A 26,268-nucleotide genomic window follows, 5' to 3' on the forward strand; every position below is an offset into this window, starting at 1 on the left:
GCATTTCCTATGGAAACACATTTGATTGTGTTATTCCTGAAATGTGTTGTTTCTACTGCCAAGATATTCTTCTGTTAGCAGAATTAGCTGCATATTCTAAAAAAACAAAAAACAAAAGCCTATACAGGCAAAGTACCAAATTAGCTTAAAAGATGAAAAGTTGGAATGACTCATCATTTGCCAAAAAGGGCTTGACCTTCCCAGGTGCATAACCAGCTTAGCATTTAATGAAAAATGGAGTCTGGGAACTGCCCGTGTCCAGTCTCGCTGTGCTCTTACGTAGTGAGTGTTTTGACCCAGTAAATGCCCTCACAGCCCCATTGCAACCTGTGACATCTGGACACAGGTTGCAAAGGCTGCCTTACAGGTAAAACAGGGTCAGTGGATGCAGTGGCAGACCATTAAAATGAGGATTCTTTATTGGAAGGAGCTGTGGGGAATGGAGGCGAATCAATCCAGCTTCCTCGTTCAAACTGTTTATAAAGTTCTCCCGTCCCAAACCAGCCTCCATCAGTGGTGGTCGACCTCACATGCCCTCTCTGTTCCTCTCCAGCTCCCCTACAGAACATCCTGGTTGGTGGTAAATGAGTTAGCTTTAAGGCTGATGTCATTATACATAAATAAATAAGGCAAAGTACCAAATTAGCTTGAAGACAGGGGAAATACTAAAATGTTCTTTAACAAACAAATGCATTTTTATTGGATTACCCATAATTAATGCAAACATACTAAATTGTGATAACTAAGTTAAGATGAACAACATGTTAACATGTCACATTTGTTAACATGAATATGAGATGCCTAATTCAGTGGTCTGTGCTGTGATTGCACTTTTTGAGCATCTTGAGATGTCAATCTGAGTTTAAAAGTGTGGGAACTGCACAGAAATGGACTGTTGCATAACTGGAATTAAATACAGTAGGGTCTGTAGAAGCTAAAAGAAAAAGAAAAAAGAATTTGAAAGCTACAAATTAAAAATGACCAAAAAACCTCTATGCAACTTCAAGAGCCTCAGTCCTTCAAGTCGATTTAAAATTGGAATAATGCCTTAATTTTTCAAATTGTGCATGAAGTACATTTCAAAATAGGGGAGTTTAAGCATCAGATCCATAATTATTAGTAGGCATAAGCTTTAGTGTGTCTATTTATGATAAGAAGTAACAATTGAACTATTTACAACTGTATGTGGATGTATGCATATGTATTTCCAGTCAAAGTCACGACTAATAATCCTAAATTTGATGTAATATAGATGTATATTTCTGCTGTTCAGTTTAGTTTTTTTTATTGCTTAAAATAAACAATTTCCAAATCCAAATTTTAAGTCTCCTAAATAGCATTTTTTTTCCAAAACAAATGTAGGTACATTTTTATGACAACTAAAATGTCCTCTTAGTGCCAAATGATTTGAAAACTAAATTGTTTATATAGTAAAGTTAAAGGTATCATGAAAAGAATCAGACTCAGAATCCTTTTTATTGTCATTGTTCATGGTGATACAATCAAATTGTGTCAGCCTTCGAGTGGTGAAGATAAAAATAAAAATACTGTAACTCCCATCTCTAATCAAAAAATTTACAATACGTACAGAAACAATTGCTCTATTGCTTTATTATAATGTAAAGAAATTGCAAACATTTATTAATATACTAAAAGATATATATCAGTTGCTGAAATGTTTGCGGAATTATAAGACAACTCAACTAAAATGGTCTGAAATAAAAACTAATGGACAAAAACAAGTAAAGAATAAGAACAAAATTGAAAATAATGAATCATCGCTAAAATTAAACAAGAACAAAACACAATTTTTAATCGCAATTTATACAAATAATTGTGATTTTATTCAAACTATTTTAAACCAAATCACAATTATACTTCACTGTGCACATTCACAGTCTTAAATGAAATTGATATAAGATTTTTCCTATAAACCCCAAAAGCTAAAAAAAAAAAAAAAAAAAAAAGAGGTTTTAAACAAGTTTTAAGTGATTTTTTGTTAGATAGTCCAGGCGATTGTTCGAGGGGGAGCAAGGAAGTGATGATAGTGGGGGGGTGCCAGATGAGGAGGAGGAGGAGGAGGAGGAAGGTGCGGAGTAGAGAGGGAGGAACTCCGTAGCTGCACATTTCATTGAGAACTTGGAAGTCAGCGGGTGAACATCTGAAAACTCCGTGCTGCTGCAGACTTTTACTCCTTCCTGTCTGCGCTGGGATTTACCTGACGGAGGATTCCGGATTTCCACCCCACATCTGGAGTATCAAAGCGCGGATCTATGCGAACCCCACGCGGGAGTCCACAACGTCTGTGAAGCTGAAGAGGAGGAATGCATCGTTTCTTAGCGAAACTGTGTCTTCTCATTCCGGCGATCGTCCTCTCACAAGGTAAACTCTATGAAAGTGTTTTATTGTGAAAGAATGGCGCAGCAGAAATGCGCCACAACACCTAATTTAAAAGAAATTGGTAATTTATTTTGAAATGACTGGATAATTCTTGCAACGTTTTGAGCTGATCCTGGGGGGAAAAACAACACATATTACTGTGTGGCATGAATGCATGCGAAACATTGTGGAAAATTATTCAATCGTAGGAAAATTTAAACTTTTAATGTGAAAGAGGCGTAAGCTGCAGAGCGCCGCTGAACTTCAGTGACTTGTTAAACTCCAAAAAATGAGTGTGGTCGCTTAAAAAAAGCCTTTCTAAAGTACTTTTAATCCATTCAAACCATATATTAGTCTACAGTAAAGTTGTTTAAAAATATTTAGCATCATTTTAAATAAAAATAAAATAACGTTTTTAAAAAGTTGGTTAAAGTAGTTTTTTTTTATTTATAAAATAAGTGAATGCATGCCTTGAGGTGGTTGGGGGGTGTAAGGAAAGGAGGAAGGGCACCTTTTGTCTGCAAGTGTGGGAGAGTGTTGTGTGGGCCCCGTGTTGGGGTCGGGTGAGGGGTGGGGGGGGGGGCACTGTTATTCCCGTCTGCTGGTAAACAAAGCCAGGGGAGAGTGTTTTATGGCTCGTGCTGGACTCTGATTTCTTTTGTTCCGCCTCTGAGCCCTGCAGCTGCTGCGCAAAAAGCGTGCGCTCCCAAAGCCACGCACCGTGCGCGCTGGCCTCCACCGGTGCCCTCGATCGGGGTCTTCCCTGTTATCCCCCATGGACCCTAATGTACAAATCAATTAAAGGATGCTTGTGTGCGCATTAAACCCCTGCATTGGGAGGGATAAATACAACTAATAATTCTGCACTGAAATATTCTTGTCTTTTCATCCTCTCCACAGGTCTAAAATGCTCCCTACCCACTGAATCATGCCTAAATGGAGGGAGATGTGTGGCCACCTCTAGTGGCAATGGAGAATGCAGGTGAGTGTGCAGAACCACATGTTGCACTGAATTTATTAGCATTCTTTTTCTATTAAATGTTTTGATGTTTAGAGTCAGTTTTGTTATTTAAAATTCCTGAAGGGGCCACAAATCCTCACTTTCATTCCAGTCTTTGAATGAGTTCTGTGCCCAGCAACCAGAGGCCCTTAAAGTCTCCTCTGTGCTGGTTGGCTCATGTACCCCATTCAGGAGCTGTACCGCACTTTTTTTTTCGTAAAAAACCCCAGAACTTTCTGAGAGATATTAAAAGAGAATGCACATGCAAAAGGTTGGAGGGGTAGGGGGACAAAAGCGCTCCCTCCCAACAGCAGCCCGTTAATGAATGCGAGACTGGAGAAGTGAGAGGACGCGTCCAGTCCTAAATCTTGTTGTTCTGCTCTTTCACGGCGACAGCTGGGGTTCGCCCGCCGCCCGTCTCCCATTGTCCTGCAGTCAGAATAATGCTGTGTGACTAATCTAAGTAAGGCTTCCCATCATGCCACAGCCTCCCCAAACACCACAGCACCAAACCCCTGCCATAACCCTCCCCCAAAAGGCTTGTCTCCTTCACTTTGAATGAAATCACCCCCCCCCCCCTCTAAAGCCCCCACCACCACTTTGCTGTTTGTGATCTGCAATTGAAAGCCAGATGGCAGTGAAATGTAATTGGATTGGAGCTCGTAGACGTGAGATAATTTAAAATAAAGTGTAGAAATTTGAAAGCAAACAAGTGGGAACTGAAGAATTGACCAATTCTGAACTTTTAGTTCTGGAAATGGGGCACATGAAGTTCATCTAGTTCATCCTGAATTTACTTATTCATTTTAAACAATTGAAATTAAAAAAGCAAACCAGATTTAATCTTTTTTTTTTTTTTTTAGCCCTAAGACCAAAACAGATGGATTCTGAAACCAGTAAATCTCTATTGCGCCTTCCAGTTGTGGCATAATTTTTGTCTGCATCTGTAAAGAAACTCCAAGGTGGCCTGGTTTGTCTCGAAGGCATGTGGTCATGGCAGGCGCTTCTGTGCTCTGTGGGGACAATGGGAGGGGATCTATTGAAAAGCTTGTGCTAGTAGCCCAGGGCCACTAATTCACTAATTCTTATCTGCACACTCCACACACACACACAAACCTCAGCACGTGTGGACACACTGGCACACAGAAACTTTCCCTCCACCCCACAAAGATCTTATTGTGGTCTCCATCCCTGGTCAGTCCAATTAAAAAAAAACGGCAGGATGAGGGCAACCCGCATTCTCGCATCCTCCTTGCTCTCCTCATTAATCATTCATCTCTGCCAAGCCAAGCAGCTAGGGTTGTACTGGGACATCAAGGGGTCAGAGAGCAGCGTCTGTGACAGAGAGAGAGAGAGACAGGGGGGGGTTCCAGTAATGTTCCAAATCGTCTTGTTGGTGTCGCAGATTAAAATTTCTGTGCCCACAATACAGCTGGCATACTGCCTTCTTTGAGCTGAATTGTATGACATGCACAGGAAAATCCACCTGCGGTAAGGAAGAAGGAGTTGTTTCTATGATGAGTGTGTTACAACGCCGCCACACATTGCCCATTTTCAGTTTGTAAGATGTGAAGTAACCATCACAACATGGCAGGTGGAAGGTCAAAAGTTTAAAGTTGCTTTAAACTCCCCCCACACGTTTATACAAGTTAGAGGTGAGTCATGTGCTGCTGTGGTTAATGCAGTCACCTAAAAGCATTCAGTGACGAGAGTTACCGAAACCTTTATTTCCCGTTCATGTGACCCACATGCTTGTGTAGAGAAGACAGAGTGAGAGTTACTCTGGTAAGCAGTTATCTAAGGCAAGGATTTTATTTTGATTTTGCTGAAATTCTGTCATGAAGAACTTTAAAGTATTAAAATAAAAGTCTCCCCCTTCTTTAAATCTCCAGGCTTGCCTCTTTTTGTACTTTGTCTCATAAATTTTGATGGGATGTAGTTTTGTAACAAGTCATGTTTTCATGGAGTGGAAGACAATAGCAAAACTGTTTGTTTCAAGGTTGGAGCAAAATTACAGACCTCTTTGCATTCAGAGACATTCTGTGGTATCAAAAGACATGAAACAGCACAAGTATCTGCAACAGGGAAGCATTAGGACAAGACTGAGAAGTAAGAGGTTACTTGACAGGCCAAGGCTTCCTGTTTCCCACGGAGCTGTGGCTGACTGTTTATGTGGGCAGCGTGAGAGACCTTAAGGAAGGGCACTGCATTGTACGTGTCAAATGTAGGTTCCATTTGTGGTACACTAATAAGGGCACTGCAGAGTTGAAAAGGTTGGTGACCTCAGCCACACCTTTGCGTGCTATTCTGAATTTGTTTAGCAATAACCATTAAAAATAAACCTAAAGCACTCTACACTGCCTGCTGACATGCATCACTATGAAATCTGATGTGTTTGGTTGGTATGATTGCACTTCCACAACAAAGTGTGTCTTTTACTTGGTAATAAAAATTCAGAGTCAAAAAGAACAGAGAAAATCTATCACCACCAAAGAGCTAGGACATTCTGCCGTCAAGGAATGCTGATCTTCGTTTGTCCTACTATAGGATTACCAGGCTGTAACAGCAATGCAAGTGCATGACGAGGTCAAGTGTGTCTTGATTTGGGTTTAAAGTTCTGAGACTGCTATGGCTTTAGTTGCGCCCATTCTTTAGATGCCAAGGCTCATCTAATACAGTCTACAACTGGTACACCATAAAGAAAGGCCCCCTCCCATCAACATGGACATAAAATCAATACAGGCCTCTCCAAGTCACTGTAAAGAATGCATTCAACTGAGACTTGTGTCCCACATTTGATGTTGTGTGGGCTTTAAGTAGGAGGATCTGGAGATTCTCAATGCATGGTAATCAAAGCTTTTCTGTCAGAGCGAGTAGATAAGAGGCTATTTCACTTGAGTGGGTGCTGAAAGTTCACATACAGCAATACTGCCTGTCAAATGTTTACCGGACACCGTCATACATGTGTGTGCATTTGTCTGTGTGTTTTAGTAACATCTACCAAAGGCAATACTCCCACATAGGACTGTTGGTAATTGAAGCTAGAACTTCTGTTAAAGTAATAGACTTGTGGAAAGGTTATCTGATAACCATCAGGAGAGGTAAAGTAGCAGGCAGGTGGTTTTATTGGACTCATTTCTAGATGCAAAGTGTAAGATTTCTTTGTCCATTGAGGGACTTGTATGATGTGTTTACACATTGTGAAATCTGAACCTGGGGTTTGCTGTTTTTAGGCTTGTGAGTGAAAGTGACCTTTCAGTAAATGGTCAAGCCGATGCTCAGCTCTTTATAGCCAAACGTAGTTCATTGCGTGACTTCCAACGAATCCACATCAGTACTAGTTTCCTTTGAGACTCAATTATTAAACATTTCTCAGCAACTTTAGGATGTGGCATTGCATTGTACTTACTAATGAACCTGTTTGATTTGGATGAATTTGAAGTGTGAAATGTATGAATATTGTTCAGCAAATGAACTTTAAGGGGCTTTCGAAGTCCATCCATTAAGCTGTTGTGTTTGTCCCCCCTCCAACAGATGTAGACCTCCAGGGTCGGCGCTTGGCTAATGATTAAACAGATGTAAGGGAACATTGGGAAACCAGACAAAACGAAAAAGGAGAGGACAGACACAAAAGAATAAAAGAAAGCAAAGAGTTGGGAATAAAAATTAAAAGACGGTACATCTAAACATGTGAAGTCACTGTATGTCACCTTTAATCTTACCACCTAACTGTTTTTAACAGTGTCATTTCCACAACACAGTTGGACTGTTTTTTTATTGTAGTGGATAAAGTCACCCCTAAAGTGACAGATGGTAGATCAGGCCCAATGAAGAGAGAGGGGAGAAAAGGCAAAGTGCGCGTCCCACAGTCACAAAAGTCTTTAGGGTCACAGGTCGGGGAAGCATCTGCTCTTGCCTAGGGGGACATTGCATTGCCGAGAGGGACCTGTTGCTGTGGTGTGTGCTGCTGGTCTTTTCAGGTTGTGGGTGAATTTTTTTTCTCTTTCTTTTTTTTTTTAGAGAAGACTGACTTCAGGACAAAGAGGGACTGTCGAGAGGCATAATTGAGACCCACCACTAAAAAATATTTGATTGGTAGAAAAGAGTAAAATCTCTGTGAAAAAGGGATTTGGGAGACTTCAAAGTCACTTCTAGTGCCTTGACAATCTTCAGTTAATTGCAACTTTTTAGGCTCCCTGTGGGGTCACAAAGGATTGTTAGCTCATTCCCCCCACAGTGTCTTGTCTTAGCCAACAATTCCGTTTTTAGCAGTCTAGTGTGACATAAGTGAATGCTGTTAAAGGATACTACTGGGAGCTTTGGAAGATTCTCCCAAGAAAAAAACAAACAGGCAAAGGAAATTGGAAAGTGGGTCGAAGCAAACACCCTCAGTAAACCAGAGAAAAGAAGACACTGTGTTAAATAAAAACATTAGAGAAAGCAATTTGAAAAATGATGGGATGAAGACACAGAAGTTGCAACAGCTGACTTCACATGGGTTCTTGAGGTCCCCAGAGGAAAGGTTGGCTTTTCAGCAGAAACCCCCCCCCCATCTAGGAAGGGGACAGAGGACAGGGAGAAGAGGGGGCACGAAGGGGGATAAGTGGAGGGAGGGAGGAGAAAGGAGAATAGGGGGAGGAGGAGGAGCCCTGTCCAACAGCTGCCTTCATTAACATGCGCACCTGCTCCCTGTGGAGATACTAGGAGGCCAACAGATGCCTTTCTTACACATAGACATACTCTTGTGGACCAAGTGCACACTATCACACAATCTCCAATTCAAACATAAACACCTTTTTCATAGACCTTTTTTGTCCTCTTAGGTGACAATTCGAAATTTCCGTACTATTTTGTACATTCTAAACTAACAACGGAGGAGCATTTCAATCACTGAATTTATTAAAAACTATTTCTTCTCTGGGTCAAAACCATTATTTGCCAAATCCTGTATTGTTCTTGTTTTGATCTATTACTAATCAGCTAGTATGAGCTGTGTGACTGTTGCAGTAACTGTTCTTGTGTCCATGGGAGGGAGACATTGAAGGGGCTTAAGGCCTGAATGCAGTGTTTCATATGCGACATCAATAGGCGGCAGAGTCCCCTTGATCTCTATGGTCATTCAGGATGAGTGTGGACAGCGCAAGGGTAAAAGGTAGATGGGAACAGTCTGTTGGGCTAGACTATTTGGTAGAGTCTGTTGTCCCAGCAGAATGTGTTTTTAATGTTCTGGGAGATCCTAATCCAGGGAGATGCAGTAGAACAACACAGTTTCCCTGTCCCACTGCAATGTGACTTTGTTGGGCGGGAAATGTCCCATTCCCCTCCATGCCCCTTTTGTTTAAAAGATTTAGGCTAAATTAGATCATAATTTTATTTATCACTCTTCCATGTTTTCCCAGGTGTCCCAGTGACTATATTGGCAACCGGTGCCAGTATCCCAGCCCATGCAGCCCTTCACCCTGCCGCAATGGTGGAAGATGCCGTGCAGTTTCCCGTGGCAACACCTTTGACTTTCTCTGTGAGTGTCCCCTGGGTTTTACCGACAGGCTGTGCCTCACCCCCACCAACCACGCCTGCATGAGCGCCCCGTGTCGCAATGGAGGAACGTGTGAACTTATTGCTCTCACTGATTTCCGATGCCAATGTCCACCAGGATGGACAGGTATGATGGTTTAAACCCCCACTCGCCCCCAAACTTTTAAATGTGTGTTCTGTTATTGGTTTTCTCATACACCTGACTGAATGCTCTGTTACTTTGTAGGAAAATCTTGCCAAACTCCCAACCCATGTGCTTCCAATCCATGTGCAAACGGTGGACAATGTTCATCTTTAGATTCCACCTACAGGTGCACATGCCCTCCCAACTTCCATGGCCAAACTTGCAAGCTGGATGTGAATGAGTGTGCCCAGACCCCGTATCTCTGTCTAAATGGTGGCATTTGTGTAAATGAGGTTGGCTCTTACCACTGCCGCTGCCCACAAGAGTATACTGGCCAGCACTGTCAAACCCCTTACGTGCCCTGCAGCCCCTCACCATGTCAGAATGGAGGCACTTGTGTCCAGAAAGGAGATACCACCTACGACTGCAGCTGCCTTCCAGGTAATGTCCAAACATTAATATTGCATGATATTTTTATTATTTTGAAACTTATGTAAACTTTGGTATTGGTGAAATAGTAGCAACGCTTTGACATCACTTTATCCATATTGTGTCTCTTTGAAGTCTCAGTCATCCAGAATGGTTCAATAGGAGTACAAGTTTTTTAAATGATAATCTGGATTTAGTTGAAGATGCATTTCCTCGTCTTGATTATGAGAGGAAATATCTTTAACATAAACTAAATCCAGATTACCCTTTTTAAAACTTTTTTTAGTTATAGTAAAACCTGACTGGAGAAAAATAATCTTGTTACCCCAAAAATGTCTTTAATTGCCCATTTGCAATGGCAGCATGTTGTAGCACAGACATTTCCTGCTTATAATCACCAGAGAGCCAAGAGACAAAACTATGCACAAACACAAAAACCTAGAGGTCGCTTTGCACTGAGTCTCAGACAATTTGTACATTGGTTGTCAAAAACCACAAGACCTTTTTAGCTTCTTCTCTATCTTACATTACAAACAAGTGTTTGTAATGGATTTTAATAATAACTAATTAAGCTTTAAGTTGCTGCTGTTTTTGTCTGATTTTCACCACAAGCAAACATTTTTGTAGATGAAGGGATAGTAAGGACTTGTGGGTTAAAGTTTAATCCATGCTGTGTCTCTCGTGGGTGTCTGCTGTGGAATGCGTTCAGATAGAGAACTTCACCGTCACCTGCAGAGCTGTGGGTTGATTTTTAATCAGACGATCCTGGCTGTAAAAACCCACACAAGTATTTGAAGTCCGAAGAAGAGATGGGTCGTAACATCATCTAAAGGGCATTAAAAAAGTTTGCAATGATAATACAGAAAGCTAATCAATTTTATGGATACAATAATAACAGTGGGAGGAAATGTCTGATTATTAACTAATTCCAAGTGTTATGGGACTAACTTTATAACTTTTTGTCACATGTCGCTTTTTAATTTATTAGGCTTCATGGGTCAGCACTGTGAGCACAACATTGATGATTGTCCAGGACACAACTGTCAGAATGGTGGGGTATGTGCAGATGGAGTCAACACCTACAACTGCCAGTGTCCGCCTCATTACACAGGTGATAATTCCCTTGATATGTCCATTTTTTAGTTCTCATGTCCTACCTAAAAATAATAATCACTGAACCTCCAATTCCTTGCTCTTTTTTAAAATCCTTTAGGACAATACTGCACAGAAAATGTAGACGAGTGTGAGATGATGCCCAATGTATGTCAAAATGGAGGGACATGCCACGACACCCACGGCAGCTACCACTGCGTCTGTGTCAACGGGTGGACAGGTGACGATTGCAGCAAAAACATTGACGACTGCGCCGCTGCTGCTTGCTTTCATGGTGCTACGTGCCATGATCGTGTAGCCTCATTCTTTTGCGAGTGTCCTCATGGCCGTACTGGTAAGGTTCTCCCTGTACTCCTAATCTACACAGAGCTACTGGTCTTTCTGAGAATATTACATAAGGTATGTTTGCCCTTCAGGGCTGCTGTGCCATTTGGATGATGCCTGCATCAGCAACCCCTGCCAAAAAGGTTCAAACTGTGACACAAATCCCGTGAATGGAAAGGCGATTTGTACATGTCCACCAGGTTACACAGGATCTGCCTGCAACTTGGATATTGACGAGTGTGCCCTTGGTAAGTAATAAAGTCAGGACTGTCCCCAAAGTGTTTTTCTGATACTTTGAAAAAGCAACTTGGGCTCTAAATGTTCTAGGTGCCAACCCTTGTGAGCATGGTGGTCGCTGCCTCAACACATTAGGCTCTTTCCAGTGCAAGTGTCTGCAAGGGTATGAAGGACCTCGCTGTGAGATGGATGTGAATGAATGCATGTCCAACCCCTGCCAAAATGACGCTACCTGTCTTGACCAAATTGGAGGATTCCACTGCATCTGTATGCCAGGTAAAAAAATTGGTTAACATAGTGAGAAAAAATTTATATATAAACTCTTGTTTTTTTTCTAATGAGATCAGTGTCTAATACCACAGATTTAGCTGTTTCAAAAAAAAGCTTCTTTTTTTTCCAAATGAAGTACAGTTTCTCTTGTCAAATCATGCCTGCAAGAATGTGTCTTCTGTTTTTCTTTAAAACCTTTCCTCTCAAAGCAAGTGGTCTGTCCTGATTAGTCAATAACTGAGGAGGAAAGAGGTTCCTCCCTCTTTGTGTGTACTTTCAAATCAGCCAATTGGCAGGCATTATGCAAATATAGACATGGTTCTACTGAGTGGCTTGAAATAACCAGAAAAAAATCATGCATGAAAAAAAAGTATTGTGGTGGTTAAACTGTAGTATATGTTTTTATTATGAAAAATTGTGTTTTTAATGAAAAATTATTTATCAAAAAACATGATAAGACATAACTTAGATATTCCACTTTTTTTTTTTGGTTTGATTTTTAAGCAAGAATTTTAATGTTTCACTTTTGCTGTCTTATTTAGGATACGAAGGTGTGTTTTGCCATATTGACACTGACGAGTGCGCCAGTCAGCCTTGTCTCAACAATGGCAAATGCATCGACAAGATCAACTCTTTCTACTGCGAGTGCCCCAAAGGTGAGAAAATGCATTCATAAAAGAGCTAAATATCAAGAAAACATTAAGGAAGTTTGAGAATTTACACTCTTTGATTAAAGTTTAATAGGTAGAATTTTTAGCAGTAAGATCATCCATGCATGCATTTAAAAACTCTTAAATTTCTACAGCCAAGTTGTTCACAGTGAAGCAGACTGCAGAAACATTAGCATATTTGGCGGGCACAGAAGTCTGTACTAAAGCTTAGTTTCAAAGTTGTGGGGGCAGGGATGGTTTGTAGCTGGTAAACTGCTGGAGACCATTGTGTTGTTGTTTAAAAGAAAGATTTCACTGCACAGTAAAAGCTGAGGGGTGGGGGACAAAGGGGGCTGGAGGTGGTGTTGTGGAATGGTTCGCAAGGACTTCCAGTGTCCCACTTCAAATGCAAATGAGTCTGTAATCTTTCCACAGAAGGCAAACTGCAGGCTTTTCAAATTGAACACGTTCTTTTTTACATTTCACTTTATGTTTTAAGTAAATGTGTACTTCTGTCTTTGAAAATTGATCCACAGGGTTTTCAGGAAACCTGTGTCAGGTGGATATTGATGAGTGTGCCAGTACACCCTGCAGGAATGGCGCCAAATGTACAGACGGTCCCAACAAGTATAATTGTGAATGTGCTGAAGGTATGATATAAAGGAGATTATCAAAAGTCGGTTGTTACTTTTCCGCTTTCCTTTGAGGACAGAAAAATCTTTTTGTGAGCTGTTAAAATGTCTATGGAGAATTGCAAAAAGCAAATGTTTGCAAACACAAATTTGTAGACGTGCAAGACAAACGTTATGTTTGTGCTAGGAGACAAATCTGTGTTAAAGAGTAACAATAAATTTGTGTAAAACTAGTATATGTTTAAATTCTTTAAAATGAATTTGAATTATGTTTGGTACCCATGCACAAACCTCTGACTGCAAAGCAATACAAAACACGTGTCACTTATGGGTTTTAAAAATCTGCAGCCTCATGTATAATGACTCTAACATTACACGTGAGGCTGCAACAAACAATTCGGCTTAATATTGCTTTTCTTTGTTTTGGATAGACAGTCTTACATCTCCATCATATATAAAGATAAAAATAAAACATTAAAATCATAGCAAATTAAGAACATAGAACAGGAAAGCCATGGACCTAAGAATGCTAAGCATTAATTTTGACATAGCCCTGGTATGACTGTGTGAGGAAAGACAAACTGTAACATGAACAGAAAAAAAAGGTATTACTTAAAGTAATAATATAATCTAAAAGGGCCAAAGTTTTGTACATTATACTCCACAGGAAGTTTGAATTTGATATGCACAAAATATTTATATTCCTACTTAGATGTGCATACTTGACTGTTTTTCAAATTTAAAAAAAAGATTTTTAATAAAACAATCTGACCTTTGGACCCGATCCCCCTTGTAAATAGTACAAAGCACACAGAAAAGTCCTCCCAGTGTTTTTTGCACAGTCTATGTGTATTCAGAAGATTACATGTGTGTCTCAAAGTGCAGTTTAAATAATGTAAAAAAACAAACTTCTTAAAACTCACATGACTCCTATTTTTTTTTCTTGGTAAACCTGACTAATACGTTTCTAAACTTATTAGTGAACATTTGCAAAATTAAATATGGTCTAAAAGCTGCAAAAGGAAAACTTGAATTTGGAAGATAGCAGCAAATAAACATTAAAAAATTAAAAGTTAAGTTAACAATAAAAACAAGAGATTTAAAAAAAAATAAATTAAAAGTTAAGTTTGTTGCATGTTGGTAGTCATCACATATTCCTTATGTTTCGGCAGGTTACACAGGCCAACACTGTGAGATTGACATCAACGAGTGCTACTCTGATCCTTGCCACTATGGCACTTGTAAAGATGGTCTTGCGTCTTTCACCTGCTACTGCCGCCCTGGCTACACTGGCCGCTTGTGCGAAACCAACATCAATGAATGTCTCAGCCAGCCTTGTAAGAACGGTGGCACCTGCCAGGACAGGGAGAACTCCTACATCTGCTCCTGCCCTAAAGGGACCGCAGGTGAAACTTCCACTATCCTATAACATGTTGAACATTGAAGAAATGTGTTATTTTTATTACAAATCTTTATTGGGTATTTGTCTTTCTTTTTTTCTACTCATAAGGTTTCAATTGTGAGATCAACCTGGACGATTGCAAAAGCCAGCCCTGCGACTATGGGAGGTGTATCGACAAAATCAATGGCTATGAGTGTGCATGCAGGCCAGGTTACACAGGTGAGCTTTGGGTGGAGTTTACAGGTGCAGGGGGGGTTCCCTTGAGCTTTGGGATGGGGTGTTGAGACAGGTGGCTGGCGGGTCCTCTCCTGTGGAACAATAGTTTCAGATTGCTTGTGTGGGACAGGGCACTAGAGGGAGAGGTAACACAGCCCCAAACGTGATCCACACACAAACACACACACAAAGCAGTAACTGTGTTTGCCTTGAAAAGACAGTGGAGTTGAGGCCAGAGAGACTCTGTAAGGCGATACTTTAAAAGAAACAGACATCCCTTCTCTGATGTTGGCTTGTGTATGACTGCATAAATAAACCTCAGTGTCAGATTTAAATACTTTTACTCTGATTTTTGGCATTTTCTGAACAAAAACGGAGGAATTTTGGCGGAAAATCTTCTCAGTGAGCGGGCTGGTTTCATCTTTTTCCCCTTTCATAGCCAAGCAGAACTGGTCCTGATTGGAAGTTGAGTGATTGTTTCACAAAAGTGAGTGAGTGGGGAACAAGTGTGCATGTGCAGGCTGCTGAGAACCCCCCTCCCCCCTCCTCTTCCTCCCCACCATCTTATTGTGCTGAGTGTGGAGGGAACAGCAGGACTGAGACACAGGGACAGAAGACCATTGTGAATGTAGTTCAGGCAGTTGGGCCCTCCCCTTCTGATTGATGAAGAGCATAGAAGTAGCGAGCTGGGTACGACATCAGAGCGGTGGGGGTGGGGGGTGGGGTGTAATTGTTACTCGGCCGTGTGTGAAATGAGTCTGGCCTTCTGTCCCCACCATCAGCCTGGGGTGAGGTTAGTTCTGCACAAATGCGCCGGGGGTAGGTGGGGGGTGTACTAGTATGTGTTTGAATAGGGAGAGTAGCCACAGCCGCCAAAATCCTTCTCTGGGGGCAGCAGCACCTCCTGTCAGGTATTCTTCTGTCTATTCATCAAACCCCAGTGAATCAAAAGAGGGAAGGTAAAAGGGCCTTCAGAAGCCAACAGGCCACTTGAACTGCATTGGGTATTGTCAGGTAAATGCCCAAAAAGTTGCACAAAACATCTCCTTTTACAACTTTTTAACCATTGTGCTATCCTATGGGGTCAAGATGACGATGGACGTGTTCTCCCTACCATGAGAGGTGGATAAAGGTGGAGAGGATTTCATGTAATCCATGGAAACCAGCAAAGATCACAAATCATGGAAGAAAAAAGTTCAGCGCAGTGTCTAGTGGGTCTAGATGACCCCACTCCCAATGTTCAAGTGCCTAGGATAGCACAAGGGTTCAAACCAAAACCAAGTCCACCTCTATGGCTTTTGTGGAGTTGTTCCATTTTTGAATAAGGTTGACCACATCCTTTCAAAATATTCTTTTACCTTCTTGCAGGCACAATGTGCAACATTAACATCGATGACTGTGCCATCAACCCATGCCACAACGGGGGCACATGCATTGATGGCATCAACAGCTTCACTTGCCTCTGTCCAGAGGGCTACAACGATGCCACCTGTTTGTCGCAGGTTGACGAATGCAGCAGCAACCCTTGTATCCACGGCCTTTGTCAAGACCTCATTAATGGGTGAGACCAGGTTTAATTTTTAGATTAAAAACATAAAACCGCAAAAGTAACTGACTTGTATTGATTTCTTCTCCAGCTATAAATGTACCTGTGACTCCGGATGGAGCGGTCAAAACTGTGATATCAACAAGAACGAATGCGATTCCAACCCCTGCATGAACGGGGGCACGTGCAAGGACATGACCAGTGGATACCACTGCACATGCAGAGTCGGCTTCACTGGTTAGCTCTATTGCATCTTCTCTGATGACAGAAAGACTGTGTTACCACCAAATCCCTTAAACAAGTGTGCCCTCTAATCTCGCTATTGTAGGACCCAACTGCCAAACTAACATCAATGAGTGTGCCTCCAACCCCTGCCTCAACCAGGGGACTTGCATTGACGATGTGGCCGGATACAAGTGCAACTGTTTGCTGCCTTACACCGGTACGGCACGGCATGGCTTGTTTGTCATTCAGAGAACCTGTTTCCTGGATAGTGTAACTTGCTGCTGCCTTAGCAGTGGGCACACATCTGAAGATGCAGCCCTCCTGTTTCCTTGCAAATGTTTATCTAACCATATCCTGTGATGTCAAAGACAACATTAAGGACTTGCTACTAACTGGGATGTCTGTTTTTGGCATCTGTTTGAGGAAAGATCCGCATGTCTGTTTTAAAGGGATAACATAGCTTGTGTTTTTTGAAATAACATGCCGAATCAGCTCACATATGCTGCAGAAGTAGATACTACTCTCAGCACTGCTTTCTGCTTCCACCACATCCTGTTTCCTGTCTACGATCACACAATGGCAGGAAGCAGGAAAGCCCTTCCTGTTTGGTTAGGTTGTCATGGAAATGGATAAGGAAGTTGAATGGAAAATGGGATTTAACAATTGGTGCTCAGTTTAAAAGAAAGTGTATTTTTTAAACAAATACTGTAATGTTTTTGTATGCACAAAACTTAAAAAAGGATGTTTCGTTATTAGGTGAAAACTGCGAAACCCTGCTGGCCCCCTGCAGTTCCCGTCCCTGTAAAAATGGTGGTGTGTGCAAGGAGGCTGAAGACTACCAGAGCTTTTCTTGCATCTGCCCTGAAGGATGGCAAGGTATGCATCAATTCTCAGTTTTACAAAAATGTAGCTAATTATTTTCCATAGATTTTGTTCTTTTCAAGAGAGAAAATAAATCCTTGATCTTTTTTTTTTTAATTCAAGGCCAAACATGTGAAATTGACATCAACGAATGTGTGAAAAGTCCGTGCTGGAACGGTGCTTTTTGCCTCAACACCATGGGGGGCTACCAGTGCAAGTGTCAACCAGGTTTCACAGGCCAAAAATGTGAAACAGACATCGATGACTGCAAACCAAGTAAGCCGCAAAACAAACGCAATGCCAGAGCAACCTTCAACTTGAAAACCCTTCCTCTAATTTATACTCTCACATCCTCCTCTCTTTTGTTTCAGACCCCTGCAGTAATGGAGGTCTGTGCCACGATGGGATCAGCAGTTTCACATGCACATGTCTGCCTGGCTTTCGTGGCGGCAGGTGTGAGCAGGACATAAATGAGTGTGAAAGTAACCCCTGTAAGAATGGGGCCAACTGCACTGACTGTGTCAACAGCTACACCTGCACCTGCCCTACAGGGTTTAGTGGCATCAACTGTGAGATCAACACCAACGATTGCACTGACAGGTATTTCACTTAGCCATTATTAAACCCACCTCTTAGATATTTACTCTAAAAGCATGTTTGAAAAAAAAATCTTTTTTTTTGTACTACTGTAGCTCGTGCTTCAACGGTGGTACTTGTGTGGATGGAATCAATTCCTTCACTTGCCTGTGTCTCACTGGATTCACTGGAAGCTATTGCCAATTTGATATCAATGAGTGTGATTCCAAGCCTTGCCTCAATGGAGGAACTTGTCTTGATGGTTATGGGACGTATAAGTGCACCTGTCCTCATGGCTACACAGGAGTAAACTGTCAGGTAGCTTGCTTAAAATCCCTTTACTGGTATTCACTATTCTCTGGTGTTCATTGAATTTAGCTGAATAATCTGAAATTCCTTTTAGCATCTTGTCCGATGGTGTGACTCCTCCCCCTGTAAGAACGGAGGAACATGCTGGCAGCAGGGAGCTTCTTACACATGTCAATGCCAGACTGGGTGGACTGGCCTGTATTGTGACATCCCGAGTGTTTCTTGTGAGGTTGCTGCCAAACAGCAAGGTACAACAGTGTGCATCTGCTCTTATGGCTTTCATTCTCTTAAATTTTCATGAAACATTCTAGCACATAGCTGCCACTTTTGACATTTTGTTGCATTGAAGGTGTGGAGGTGAACCAGCTGTGCAGGAATTCAGGCCAGTGTTTGGATGCTGGAAGCACACATCACTGCCGTTGCCAGGCTGGTTACACTGGGAGTTATTGCCAAGAACAGGTGGATGAGTGCTCACCCAACCCTTGCCAGAATGGAGCAACCTGTACCGACTATCTTGGAGGTTACAGTTGTGAGGTAAGGGACATCATTTTTGCTTGGTTTAGGAGGATTCTGTCTGCTATTTGCAACCATGCAGGTAAATGTTATAACCACACAAAATTCAGTCTGTGATGGCAATACCAAACAACACCAAACTGGTAAAATGCACATCATATAGTAATATACCTATGTTTTTGCATTTCTCAGTGTGTCCCTGGTTACCATGGTGTTAACTGCTCCAAAGAGATCAATGAATGCCAGTCTCAACCCTGCCAGAATGGTGGTACCTGCATTGATCTTATCAACACCTACAAATGCTCTTGTCCTAGAGGAACACAGGGTACAGCTTAGTGTTTTCAGTTTATGTACTAAGTAATTCCACATTAAATCAATATGTCTTTTATACACATCTTTATGACTTAACCTTTTCTTTCCTTAGGTGTCCATTGTGAGATGAACTTGGATGATTGCAACCCCTTCAACGATCCTTTCACAAATGAGCCCAAGTGCTTTAACAATGGCAGGTGTGTGGACCGCATTGGAGGCTACCAGTGCATGTGCCCTCCAGGCTATGTTGGTGAACGGTGCGAAGGCGATGTAAATGAGTGTCTGTCGGATCCCTGCGACCCCAGAGGGTCCTACAACTGCATTCAGCTAATGAACAGTTACCGCTGTGAATGCCGTACTGGCTATACAGGTACAGTTGGATATCTAGAAACACACAACAAGAGCCTTATATTTATAAAATAATCTGACATGTGCTGCATGCTTCTGCTTTGCAGGACAGCGTTGTGACAAGGTTTTCGATGGCTGTAAAGGACGACCCTGCAGAAATGGAGGAACTTGTGCAGTTGCCAGCAACACACCCCATGGTTTCATCTGCAAATGCCCACCTGTGAGTGCAATAACTAGTACACATAAAGCTGTTTCTTTAAAAGCTGTCTTCCCACTTCATGTTTCTAATCAATACTTGTGTTTTTCCAGGGCTTTACTGGTTCCTCTTGCGAATACGACTCCCACTCTTGTGGAAGTCTGAACTGCAAGAACGGTGGTACATGTGTGTCGGGTCACCTAGGTCCCCGCTGCCTGTGTCCTTCAGCTTTTACTGGGCCAGAGTGTGAAACCCCCACAGACAGCCTTTGCATTTCCAATCCCTGTTACAATGGCGGTACGTGCCAGACCACCCCTAACGCTCCCTTCTTCAAGTGCAGCTGCCCCAGCAACTTCAACGGCCTTCTTTGCCACATACTGGATTACTCCTTTGTCGGGGGGTTTGGCCGAGATATCACCCCACCTCCAGAGGTGGAGGTAAGCTGTGGGATTCCACAGTGTGATGAGTGGGCTGGCAATCACATCTGCGACTCACTGTGCAACAACCATGCCTGTGGCTGGGATGGAGGAGACTGCTCTCTTAATTTTGATGATCCTTGGAAGAACTGCTCTGCTGCTCTGCAGTGCTGGCGTTACTTCAATGATGGGAAGTGTGACGGCCAGTGTAACAGCCCAGGATGCCTCTATGATGGCTTTGACTGCCAAGGACAAGAAGGGCAGTGCAAGTAAGTTTGTAATATGAAAAATCTAAATGGAACATGTCAGAAAATATCTTTCAAGCACTGGTGCTGACAGACATTATGTCCTTTTTCTTGTCTAGTCCATTATATGATCAGTATTGCAAGGACCATTACGCTGACGGTCACTGCGACCAAGGCTGTAACAACGCAGAATGTGAATGGGATGGCCTGGATTGCGCCAACAACATGCCAGAGAAGCTGGCAGATGGACATTTAGTTCTGGTGGTCCACATTCCCCCAGAAGTGCTTAAAAACCGCTCATCATCATTCCTCAGAGAGCTCAGCAGTGTCCTCCACACCAACGTGGTGTTTCGCCGCGATGCCAAAGGAGAGCCCATGATTTTCCCTTACTACGGGAATGAACAGGACCTGGTCAAACACAGCATGCTTAAACGCTCTGCAGACGGCTGGCCGGAGTGGGCCTCGGTACCCGCCAATGTCTTGGATCAGATGAAGGAGAGTGTCTCCTCTGTGGTTACTTCAAGGAGACGCAGAGAACTGGATCCAGTACAAGTCAAAGGGTAAGAAGAAAATGTGTCATTTGAATAGCTCCCAATTCACTTCTTACTTTCTACAAAAATCTGCAGTGCTTATGTTTGTGTCTATTTGTGTCAACAGGTCTATTGTGTACCTTGAGATTGACAACCGGCAGTGTTACCAGCAGTCCTCTGAATGCTTTCAGAGCGCCACAGACGTTGCTGCATTCCTTGGAGCATTGGCCAGCAGTGGACATCTCAAAGTTCCTTATATTGAAGCTGTCACAAGTATGACACATTGATATTTTACATTATATGTGCATGCATAACAAAAATACCTTCTACATGATTCAAGTACTTTACTTATGGATGTTTTTACTTCTCCTTCAGGTGTGAGGCCACCTGGATCCACTTCTGAGCTCTACCCAATGTACATAATCTTCCTGGGCTTGGCAGCTCTTGGTTTTATATGCTTAGGTGTTCTGGTGTCCCGCAAACGGCGGCGAGAGCATGGCCAGCTCTGGTTTCCAGAAGGATTTAAAGTATCTGAACCTAGCAAAAAGAAACGCAGAGAGCCATTGGGGGAAGACTCTGTTGGACTGAAGTGAGTACAAATCAGGATATGGATCTTAAATTGTCTATTAAATAAAAATCCAGGATCAATAATTGATAATTATTGTCAATTAGTTGATTGTCTTTTATCCTTTTGACAGACCTATGAAAAACTCTGACATCAATCTTATGGATGACAATCAAAATGAATGGGGTGATGATGATCCAGACTGTAGGCGCTATAGGGTAACAATCCATTTCTCCTTGTTATTCTAAAGAATAAACCAAACAGTAATGAGGGTTACTAATGTGGATCGGTCTGTTTTTCAGTTGGAGGAGCAGGCCATGTTAGATTTATGTGATCACACCGATCAAAGGAAATGGACCCAACAACACCTGGATGCCGCTGACCTGCGGATTGCATCCATTGCTCCTACGCCTCCTCAGGGAGAAATAGAGAATGACTGCATGGATGTCAACGTCCGGGGACCAGGTTTGTTTACAGACAAAAAACCTGATAATAATTTATGTAACAGTCCTAGAAGCCATGTGAGAAATGTGTTGATAACGTTTTTCTTTCCTTTTCAGATGGGTTCACCCCTTTGATGATTGCCTCCTGCAGTGGTGGAGGATTGGAGACCGGTAACAGTGAGGAAGAGGAGGATCCTTCAGTAGAAATAATATCAGACTTCATCTATCAGGGAGCCAACCTCCACAACCAGACTGACAGAACGGGGGAGACTGCCCTCCACCTGGCAGCCCGTTATGCTCGATCAGATGCTGCCAAACGCCTCTTGGAATCAAGTGCTGATGCCAACGTTCAAGACAACATGGGTCGCACTCCCCTTCATGCTGCTGTAGCTGCTGATGCACAAGGAGTATTCCAGGTATCTGCTTTTCATCATGATAAAGTTCTCCCAACAATTTGGAGGTATTTATCTAAATGTGTTTTTGCAGATTTTGATCAGAAATCGGGCCACCGATTTAGACGCCCGCATGCATGACGGAACAACACCTTTAATACTTGCTGCTCGCTTGGCGGTGGAGGGAATGGCCGAGGAGCTCATCAACTCTCACGCTGATCCCAATGCCACAGATGACTCTGGTGAGTTCTGTTTTATCAGACGATCGTCTGCACACATCCGTACGGATTCTGTATTACTGTATCTGTGAGACACAAAAACAGTCTGAAATCTGAAACGATTTGAAATCTCATTTCAGGCAAATCTGCTCTTCACTGGGCTGCTGCTGTAAACAATGTGGAGGCTGCCTTGGTCTTGTTGAAGAATGGTGCCAACAAGGATATGCAAGATAACAAGGTCTGCTTAAATCTGAATCAGTTGACTTTTGAAAAAGTTTTCCAAATCAATAATCTTTAATTCTTTCTTTTTACCTTTAGGAGGAGACACCACTGTTCCTTGCAGCCCGTGAAGGCAGTTACGAGACAGCAAAGGTACTTCTGGATCACTTTGCCAACCGTGAAATTACAGACCACCTCGACCAGCTGCCCCGGGATATCGCCCAGGAACGCATGCACCATGACATTGTTCGTCTTCTGGATGAGTACAATGTGGTACGAAGTCCAGGTCTCCACAGTGCCCCCGTAAACACCTCCACCCTTTCGCCCCCGCTCTGCTCTCCCAATGACTATCTCAGCAACCTGAAGCCAGGCCAGTCTGTGAAAAAGGTTCGTAAAATTAGCTCCAGTGGAAAAGGAGGAAAAGATGGGTGCAAAGACAAGCTGAAAAAGAAGAAGTCTTTGGATGGGAAGAGTAACTTGTTGGATACATCAGCAGTTCTCTCCCCTGTTGAATCCCTTGAGTCTCCCCATGCCTATCTGTCAGACGTGGCTTCTCCTCCCATGCCTTCCCCCTTCCAGCAGTCCCCACCTATGTCCTTGAATCAACTGCAAGGCAACGGGGACTCCCACATAGGCCAGGTGAGCATGGGCAAAGATTTGGGTTGCATTTCTTTTGACCCAACACCACCTCGCCTATCCCACCTGCCTGTGCCCACCTCCAATACTCAGGGCACAACATCCATCAGCAACCGAGGAGGTCAGTGCGACTGGGTCTCCAGGATGCATCATGATGTAAGTCAGCAAGGAAGCTACACCCAAGCAGCGACACACAACATGCTGGGTCCCCTGCATGGAGTTAGCACTGCCACTTTGTCTCAGATAATGGGCTACCAGAATGTGCAGACCAGTCACCTGAGTTCACCCTCACACATGCTGCAGCAGGTTCACTCACGGCAGCTGCAGCACCAGAACTCAAACTCCACTGGAGCTGGTCAAACCCTCAGCCAGAACTTTCCCACCATTGAACTGAACGGCTCCGAACTGCCGCAAAACAGCAGCTCAGGCCGGTCAGTGCCAATCCACACCGTGATGCCCCAGGAGACGCAGATGTTGGGAACTCAGTTTCTTACCCCTCCTTCCCAGCACAGCTATTCAGCCCCAATGGACAACACTCCCAGCCACCAGCTCCAGGTCCCCGACCACCCGTTTCTCACCCCTTCCCCTGGGTCCCCCGACCAGTGGTCCAGCTCGTCTCCACATTCCAACCTGTCCGATTGGTCAGAGGGCATCTCCAGCCCACCCACAAGTATCCACTCACAGATGAATCTCATCCCAGACCAGTTTAAGTAGAAGTAGGAAAACCTGGACTCTCAGCTGTATGTACAAACACAGAAAGTGACAAAGACTGAATCCGTTTTTATTACCAGTTTTTATACTAATAAGATACTTTTTAGCTATTTTGTATTTATTTATGAGCGGTTTTTTTTACCTGAAATAAAAAGATGATTTTATATTTATGTTTTTATTTGTTCTATTTGTTTTGTTTTGTGTGAAAACCATAGAAACTCTTGAAAAGAAATGTATATCAGAAAGAAAGTCTCCTAGGTGTGTACACTGGTTATTTATTTGTCTTCTGCTGATATCTGAGTTTATTTGGAAATGTTTGGAGCTTCAGTTGCTACAAATTTAAACTTTTGGAGTCAGTTTATGAAATGCTTCTTTTGGACTTGCATAAATATTTTAAGTTCTCAGTATTAAGTATATGTTAACCACCTTTTTTTTTTATTACAAGTTTTGTCACATTTTCACTAAGTCTTATCACTGAATATGTGTTGGACGATGATTTAATATATTTTTACGAAGCGTCACCTTTTCTTGCACGTTACATCTTTTTGTAATTGAGGAGAGGAACCATTGTAATGAAACTTTGGACCTTTATAAGCACAGAACGTATAGGATGTTGTTCAGACAGAGCAAAAAAGCATTTAAATCTGAGCCTATTTTTAAATAACCTATGGTCTGGGCTGGTGCTGAGTTACTGATTTGTGGCAACCAATGATGCAAAGCGTGTTTCTTTGTTGCATGTTGTTTCACAAATCACTGTTTATGGTTACCATGTTTAACCTGTTCAATGTTGAATTGTAGACCTGCTGTAGAGCGCTGGAATGTTACATTTGCCACCGTTTTTGAAAAAAAAAAAAAAAAGTGCCAGTGTAATTTTTTTTCTGCTCGTTTTTCCCATGAAAAGCAACATAATTGTGAGATTTCTTGTAAAACGGGGCAAAATTTGTAAAAGAAATCGGACCTTTGTATGTTTAACGACATCACCTGCACTTTGTAAAGGAGTGTGGTTAGGGTGTCTAAATGTCATGTTTTATAAACTAATCCAGAGGTAAAGATGTGTGTTTTTTTATGAGAATAACTAAAATCTTCATGCACAGCTGTAGAAAAGATTTCCATGTGAAATGATTTCTTAAGAAATGTCTGATAAAAAATAAATGTTATGTAAAATTGTCACGATTCAATAAATAAATAAAGTTAAGCCTTAAAAGCTGAGTTCCTTATTATAACTTGTGTTTGTCAAAATAACTGCAACAAACATAGCAATGAAAATAAGTCAGAACAGTTAACGATTCATTTAAGCAGAATAGTAATTATGGACAACTTTGATCCACAGACACATTTTTTATTTACGCTGTGATGTTGGTAAAATCCTCTTTTTGTGCTCTATGTGTAATGTTATTGTTTGATAGATTAAAGGATTTTATCAGGCAAGCCTTAAATGCCCTGCATGTGTTTGGTTTCGGTCAAGAATTGGGGTTTTTGGAGGATCTAAATCCAGGAAACCAGCTTGATGGTGGAGGCCCAATTTAATGAGTATTTAGACAAAACAATCTGGTTTGACAATGAAAGTCTTATTCTTAGATACAACAATAATTAATAAGCAGAGAGGGGCTGAGATGACTGGGGGGAAAAAAAACTGAAAAACAATATTATTGGAACAGAAACAAAAACGGGATTTATCCCCAAAAACATAAATAAATACAAAACTAAACTAAAAAGGCTCTCACATTTTTAGAAAGCTTTTTTGTATTTTATCTGAGAAAATAAAAATATACAATGATCTATGAGTCAAACCACTGTTTAGGGAACTTACAAGTTTAAAAAAAGGTTTGCATTGAATGGACCAAAAGCTGCATGGATAATAAGTCTTTTACTACAGAGGAAACACAATAATTTACGAGAAATAATGTATGTTTGTGATAATAAAACACATAAGTATAAGTAGATTTCACTAAAACCTTTTTAGAATGTATATGCTTGTTGGTTCTTATATCTTTTTTTCTCGTAGTGTACAACACAGTATTTTAACTGGGATGCCAATTGTAGTTTATTTTAATATGAAGTGCTTTTATTACAATTAAAAAATATTCAATCTCTATTAGAAGTCACAAGAAAGACAAAATCTGATTTTGAGGATACACATTTTAAAACGTGTGTTCCTAAATATCAGACATAATTTGAAAACTTGTGGCACGTGTCTCTCCAATTTGCCCTATATTATTCTTAAACTTCATAAATTTGATTTGGACCATCATAAATTATTAGGATATTGAACTAAATGGGCAGAATGAGAACATAGCGTGTAAAATTAAGTGTCAAAATTGAGACATCCTAAAAGTGTAAGGCTAAAAACTTTCTGTTGGACCAAGGGAAGGTAATTTTTCTGGTAACAGCTACAATTTACTTTACAACAACTGTGCTGCAGGTCACATCAGCATCATTGACAAGATAAGAGAAAGATCAGAATGGAGCTACATTGCCGCCCTGTGGTGACATATTGTAATTAAAAGGTCTGCATTTTTAATTTATTCTAAACTCAAAACCAAACTTTTACAAGAGATTTATCTAAGGGTAACGTTTTTTGAATTCCATTTATCTATTTATTTGTTTAAAAAAATATGTATCACACTTAATAAATTTTGTTCAGCAAAGGGGAGGGGTGTTTCTCTGTGCCAGAGGTCCCACCCACAACTCAGTGG

At 41.7% G+C, this 26,268-nt stretch overlaps 1 protein-coding gene across 1 annotated transcript; it reads left to right on the top strand.

The window, feature by feature from the left end:
- The first annotated feature begins 2,117 nt into the window (after nt 1-2,117).
- LOC101171596 (neurogenic locus notch homolog protein 1) lies at nt 2,118-24,776 on the top strand. Its single transcript, XM_020707575.2, has 34 exons — nt 2,118-2,382; nt 3,280-3,361; nt 8,779-9,041; nt 9,141-9,479; nt 10,456-10,578; nt 10,681-10,914; nt 10,997-11,152; nt 11,232-11,417; nt 11,954-12,067; nt 12,598-12,711; nt 13,866-14,099; nt 14,204-14,314; nt 15,680-15,872; nt 15,949-16,094; nt 16,186-16,299; nt 16,839-16,958; nt 17,067-17,219; nt 17,315-17,543; nt 17,636-17,837; nt 17,923-18,076; nt 18,178-18,362; nt 18,534-18,666; nt 18,766-19,023; nt 19,109-19,221; nt 19,311-19,882; nt 19,978-20,418; nt 20,516-20,661; nt 20,764-20,977; nt 21,087-21,171; nt 21,256-21,418; nt 21,514-21,812; nt 21,883-22,030; nt 22,147-22,244; nt 22,325-24,776. Exons 1-34 carry the CDS (start codon nt 2,325-2,327, stop codon nt 23,573-23,575), a joined length of 7,431 nt encoding a protein of 2,476 aa, XP_020563234.1. The 5' UTR covers nt 2,118-2,324; the 3' UTR covers nt 23,576-24,776.
- The last annotated feature ends 1,492 nt before the right edge of the window (nt 24,777-26,268 follow it).

Source organism: Oryzias latipes, chromosome 12 (genome assembly GCF_002234675.1).
Source record: "Oryzias latipes chromosome 12, ASM223467v1".
Lineage (NCBI taxonomy): Eukaryota > Metazoa > Chordata > Actinopteri > Beloniformes > Adrianichthyidae > Oryzias > Oryzias latipes.

What these genes read in the sequence shown, in the direction of transcription:
- LOC101171596 (XM_020707575.2), top strand. Translation starts at nt 2,325, where the DNA reads ATGCATCGTTTCTTAGCGAAACTGTGTCTTCTCATTCCGGCGATCGTC. An exon ending in TTGTCCTAGAGGAACACAGG is followed by an intron (nt 18,667 to 18,765) that starts GTACAGCTTAGT and finishes TTCTTTCCTTAG; the next exon opens with GTGTCCATTGTGAGATGAAC. An exon ending in TCATCTGCAAATGCCCACCT is followed by an intron (nt 19,222 to 19,310) that starts GTGAGTGCAATA and finishes GTGTTTTTCCAG; the next exon opens with GGCTTTACTGGTTCCTCTTG.